Source organism: Nicotiana attenuata, chromosome 2, assembly GCF_001879085.1.
Source record: "Nicotiana attenuata strain UT chromosome 2, NIATTr2, whole genome shotgun sequence".
NCBI classification, from domain to species: Eukaryota; Viridiplantae; Streptophyta; class Magnoliopsida; order Solanales; family Solanaceae; genus Nicotiana; species Nicotiana attenuata.
Window position 1 is genome coordinate 24388054 of NC_031990.1, and position 6193 is coordinate 24394246.

The window sequence follows — 6193 nt, forward strand, 5'->3', positions numbered from 1 at the left end:
TGCGAAGCTTGGTGTCATCAAGTCATGGTTAAAATCTTCAAAAGATTAAAGTATACTAACTGTTGTAGCAGAAATGTGCTAATCGAACTCAATTCAATTTAGCGCATTTGGTTTATACATTTATTAATCTACTATTCATCATTGATGACTATAAAACTCAAATTACCGATGAGGTCCTGAAAAAACCGACAAATGTATAAGCACTACATCTGAACCATGGTCATATTTGTCATACAGTTTTGGTATATTGATATATGCAAAATGCCAACTCTAATATTTGACCAAAAACCTTGATTTAAGTAGTTGGTTCGTTTCGAGAGCTCCAAATTTTGCGAGAGCCGTTTGGTTTAGCTGATTTAGAGTAGATGATAAGCATAGGTGCTGAAAAGCAATTTTAAGTGCTGAAGTTGATTTAAAAAATAAGCAGTTACGTGTTTGGATAAAAGTGCTGAAATTAATAATAAGCAGCTAAAAAATTAGGTATACAAAGAGTTTTGTTTTAAAAAGAAGTATTTTAGGGATAGAATAGTAAATATTTTGGTCAAACCTAAAGTGCTTATAAGCTGAAATTTGATAAGTTGGGGGAGACCAACTTATAGCTTTTGGCTTATTTTTGACTTATAAGCATTTTTAATTTTACCAAACGCGTAGATAAGCCAAAAAGTATTTATAAGCCAGTTTGATCAGCTTATAAGCTTAGCCAAACACCCTCTAAGTCATCACAATATACCTTAACCACAATATGTTCTTATGTGGGGTTTGGAGGATCCACTGTGCTGATCTCACCGATGATGTTTGCCATTCACAAATTAGCAAACCAGAAGCTCGAGCCAAAATTTGTGATATTGCTCGCTATTATGTCATCATATTATTCTGAAAGAAGAAACAGCCTGCACAGTGGAAGAAGATTCAGACAAATGATTAAAAATATGTTTAAGTCCAACACTTTTGGATCCACTTGAAAATAATACTCCCTTCATCTCCAACAAAAAAAAAAAAAAAAAATTATTTCCTTTCAGAATATAACTTTAAACTTTTCATTTTAACCTTAATGAGATGATTTATAGTCTATGTTGCGCGGACTCTCCAAAATACTGCCGCACGCGTGTTGGATCCTCCAAAAATGCACTACTTTCGGAGGATCCGACACATACTCGACGATATTTTTGGAGAGTCAGAGCAACATAGTTTATAACCACACAAATATCTATAGATTGTTTTAGGCCTTGAATATCTATGGTATTCTCTTCTTTCTTCAACCCCGTGCCTAATTAAATAGGTTCAAACAAATTGAAACGAAAGAAGTATTAGATTAGGTGACCTTCTCAGTCATTAGTGCACAAATCATCACTTAACAAACAACCAACGATAAAGAATTAATGTGCAAACCAGAACAATAAGAGGGCATTGCGACACAAATATTTATGTCAGAGTTAATCACAGAAGAGCAAACTGTGAGGATAGTACATTCTCCTATCACTTAACAGTACCCAACATCTTGCTTTTTCATTCACAAGAGCTAGGGTGTTGGGAAGGGAGAAACATGAATATTCCCTCTGGTCCACTTTAAGTGATCTTTTAGTTGTTTTTACACATATTAATAGTAATTTGTTCATTAAAAATACAACAAATATTCCTAGGCTCCTTACTCTAAAGACAACTTTGGAAAAATGAATATTATGCACCACAAAGAAAAGGCTAAAAAATCACTTAAAGTGGACCGGAGGAAGTAGTAAAGTGACGGGCAAAACACAAAGCTGGCCAGTCGGCTTAAACTAATTGCATTCGCTAGCCGAAAAGTGTATAAAATATGTATATCTTTTGTATATAATATACAATATACATATATACAAACCTATATATTTTGTCGGCTATTATATTTGGGAGCGGCTAAAATATATGTTTCTCCTAAATTGAACTCTTGGCAAGTTAGTAAGAATAGAAAAAAAAAAAAAAAAGTTGATATCAACTGAGTATTAACAAAAGCATTAACAATTCTCTTAAGAGATCACAAACGTTTCTAAAATACACACATCAAAACTCTTGTCTGAAAAGCTAGCTCTCTGTTATAGTGTCTAAGACATGAAGTTATGTTATTCAAAGCAGTATTGCATAGCAAAAGTTTCCATCTATTAACCAGTTCTAGCCAGTTGATATTAATTATGATCATAAAGACCTAAATATTGGGAATATAGACATTTTTGTGATGCATATCTTCACTCAAAAACTAGCATACACAAAAGCAGAAGAAATTCTCTTAAATTACCTTCTCTACTTGGGCACCGTATTTCTCTGCCTCCTCGTCTACAAACTGCAAGATAAATTAAATCTTACGATCAATTACAGTCTCCTCGTAAAGAAAATCTATCACACTCTTCATCATCCTCTCGTAATGGATAAATAAAAAGCCAAAGTAAGTAAGTCTAATGCTCGTCTTTTTGCTTCATTAAACTGACCTGTCCAGTGAGAGTATACAGCCTATTGTAAACCCCGTTGTCTGCTATCCCAAGCACTGAAAATAGATGTCTGAGACTTTCACCGGGATTTTGGAGAGTGTACTCGATGTAATACAACCCTGATTAAGAGTGACAATCAGCACTGGCCTTAAACTCAAATTACCTCAAAATATCGAGCAAGTATAAACTGCCTAGCTTTTACGCAAAGGAGTGAGATAACATCACTTTAGTTTCTGAAATTTAGCTATGTGATAACATGGCGACCAGTCAAGTTTTATCGAGTGTTTTAGATTGTATCATATACCTTTAGAAGCTTTGCTATCTATGAGTTTTGCTTTCACTCCTGCCGGCCTTTGCCAGCTTCTGTCTAATCCACTAACCTGTAACAAATCATTGAGAACTGAAGTAAGAATGCCAACTGAAGCAAAAATATAAAAGAAAAGGAGAGTTTTTCAAAAGTAAAGATGGACTAAACCCCACCAGATTCTCGGCAAAAGCATCAACTTTCCCAAAAGATTCCAATTTGGTGAAATCAGCACCAAGGCTTGTGATTACAATGCTGACTGAAGCAACAGATGATCAAGTTTTATATACAACAATATATTAAGGCTCAAACAACCGATACATCACAATGTCCAGCTAATACCATTTGTATTAGAAGCTTCTTGAGGATAGAAAGCTATGAGCGACCTCACTCCATCACCTTCTCCTGCGCCTATTTGCCAATCTGCAAGTAATTCTTCAGCTCGTTACCATCAGGAGCGGAGCTAGCCCATCAGCTACGGGTTCGGCCAAACCCAGTAGCTTTGGTCCAAACTCTGTATTTATCTTATGTATGTACTAATTATTAATTTAGAAGGTAACTTAAAAAAATTAGAACCTTGAACCCATAACTTTCAAATCGTGGCTCCGCGTCTGGTTACCATCATGCTTTTCGCCATGAACTATGAGATTTAAAATTTTACATCTCCATATCTAAGCCAAAAAGATCCTATTTTTGTTCCTACATATTACATACCAATATTCTCTATATTATTACGGAATTAACAATCACTAGCAAATGCTGAAATCGTAATTATCCCTCTTCTGCACATGGTTGCATTGATGAAGAGCAACTACAATACTTGCCATTCAAGAAGTAAAAATGGAATGTGAAACCGTACCACGAGGTATCATTATCTTAAACTTGTTGATATCATCTGAATAAACACGAAAATCCTCAGCGACATCTGAAATAACATCACCTTTTTTAGCAAGTAGACAATATGAAGTATATTGGGCATGTCAAAGCAAAAAATTTAATCAAAGCGTACCATTCTCTGCCAATGCGATCGAACTAAAAGCGGACAGAGAAAATGCAACAGAGCCTGCCTGTAGCAGGAGTTCTCTTCTCTTGGTTACACATTCTTCTTTAACTTGCACACTATCCATTTATTTAAATTCAGATCAAATAAGGAACACAATTCAAGAAATAAACAAATAAGCTCTGATCATTGATCTAGCAGATCGTAAATTGGCACAGTTAATGGTAACTGAATAAAGCAAGTCCAAAAAAAAAAAAGAAAATAGGTAAGATTAATTTCACGTATGATCAGCAAACTTTACTCACGATAACAATAAACTCACAAAACTATTCTGTCACATTAAAGTAATTGAGTTTTACCTATTATAATAGTAAAATCACAAATGTATTTTTCAATTAAAGTAACTCAACTTTATCCACCGTAGCAATACAAAATTTTACCCACTATGACAGTAAAGTTATAAACTTTGTGGTCACTTTAACAGTAAATATTTATATCTTATCCATTATATCAACAAAATCTATCCATCAAGTTCACTTTACTGCTACTTTTGGTACAGTACCCTGTTTTTGTATCAGGCACGGGATTCTTGCAGCAGAAGATATATCGGTTTCCGTTTTTCTTGGGACCTGAACAAGTAAAAAAGAGAAAATTAGTGGAGCTAAATGTCATACTTTCAAATAAGATAAAGAAGGAGAATGAAGTAAAAATGAACCGTTGTAAAGATTGCAAGAGTAGGAGGGGACACGTGGCAAACGGGAGGAGCGAAGAAGCAGAGCTTGAGGCTGGTTATTCAAAGAAGGAGATGAGCATGAAAATGAAAGCGTCGCCATTTTTCTTTTTTGGAGTAGAGATTTTCTGTATCCAATTCCTAACCAACCAGTTTTCTGGTCTTCAATAAAGAGACAGTTGGAAATTCCACTTTGGCAGTCTTTTTTTTCTTTTTTTTTTGTGGAAAAAATAAATTTCTTTTCACCCCTATTTATTAAGGTTTTTAATTTTTTTTTAAAGAAACTACAGATACAAAGCACTTACAATAAAAATTGCTATAACCATGTTCAATTCAGATACTTCATTGTATAGATTTTTATGTCACTCTATCTATATTTGGGTATTCAAAAGTGTCTAATATCATTCCATTTCTATCTTCCTTTACTTTTATAAATTCAAATCCATTAAATGATATGAATTTTAAGCTTCAATATGATATTTTCTATCAAACTAACTTTTCAATAATTACTTTACTGTTTTCTTCAACAACTACTAATAAATTACGTAAGTCAAAACTTGCATATTCAAGTGGCAATACACTATCATATACTCCATCCGTTTCAATTTAGATGAGGTAGTTTGACTCGACACAGAGTTAGAAAAAAAAAATTTGAAACTTGGGTCTTAAAAGATTAAGGGGTAAAAAGCTTTGTGTTTCCTCGATTATTTTTTAGCAGAAGGTTATACAAATTCTAAATTGTTACTCCTTCTGTATTATTTACTTCCTCTGTTTCAATTTAGATGACACACTTTTCTTATTAGTCTGTTCAAAAAAGAATGACACATTTTTTTAAAAGCTTTGTGGGTTCATGACATTTGTGTGGTTATAAAAGCTTCTCATTAAAGGTAAAAATGGGTAAATGAAGAGTTTAAAGTTGAATTATTCCAATTGTAGAAATGTGTCATTCTTTTTGGAATGGACTAATAGGAAAATATGTCATCTAAATTGAAACAGAGGGAGTAAAAAATATGTGTTTACCCGCAAAACAGTACAGTTAAATTTGTTGCGTGGTTTATAGGCAAGCGAATTGATTTGATCCGAAAAATGATAAAGAGAAAAGATTAATATTAAGATTAGCAATTGAAATTGAAGAAGACAACAAGCCTGACTCTGAACGTAGTGTCTCCGAGAGCAAAAGTGAAAATAATGATAAAGTGCAAATAAAGTTGTTGAATTGAGAGAAAAAGTAGCAAAATAAAGCTTGTGTATATGCAGAAAGTTTTCATATTCATACAATGGCCGCTGACCTGCTACCTATAGCTCTACCTAAGGAAGCAAGATCCTAGGATCAAGCTCCTCTTAAATGATAATAAAAGAGTCATTGATGAGCATGTAACAACCGACCTTGAATGCAAATATTCCCTGCAACGGTCTCTCACTTAGTTAGTGCATATTCTCTCAATGATTGCTCTCCGACGGCAAACCTTTGAACTTCTACCACCAACTACGCTCCCTTCGGGATTTACATGATATCGGTTACACACTTGTTGTCTACAGTATTGGTTGTTCCCTAAATTGCCCTTAGCCTATATTCGATTCCACGTGTCATGTTACTATTCGACCACCCGTTATAATCCAATTATACCTCATACAGATAGCACCCATACTTCTAGTGACATATCTTAGTGTTATCGGGAAGTTGGTGAAGATTCCTTTCTTGG

At 34.1% G+C, this 6193-nt stretch overlaps 1 protein-coding gene across 1 annotated transcript; it reads right to left on the minus strand.

The window, feature by feature from the left end:
* Positions 644–4659, minus strand: LOC109205574 (psbP domain-containing protein 3, chloroplastic). Its single transcript, XM_019368292.1, has 10 exons — positions 4476–4659; positions 4323–4389; positions 3770–3879; positions 3620–3685; positions 3103–3183; positions 2937–3019; positions 2761–2836; positions 2457–2575; positions 2267–2311; positions 644–890 (listed from the first exon to the last, which is right to left on the minus strand). Exons 1-10 carry the CDS (start codon positions 4591–4593, stop codon positions 864–866), a joined length of 792 nt encoding a protein of 263 aa, XP_019223837.1. The 5' UTR covers positions 4594–4659; the 3' UTR covers positions 644–863.

Coding starts and splice junctions, on each gene's coding strand:
- LOC109205574 (XM_019368292.1), bottom strand. CDS start 4,593: ATGGCGACGCTTTCATTTTCATGCTCATCTCCTTCTTTGAATAACCAG. Junction 3,880..4,322: donor GTGCCTGATACAAAAACAGG/GTACTGTACCAA, acceptor ATAAATGGATAG/TGTGCAAGTTAAAGAAGAAT. Junction 3,020..3,102: donor AGAAGCTTCTAATACAAATG/GTATTAGCTGGA, acceptor CTGTTGCTTCAG/TCAGCATTGTAATCACAAGC.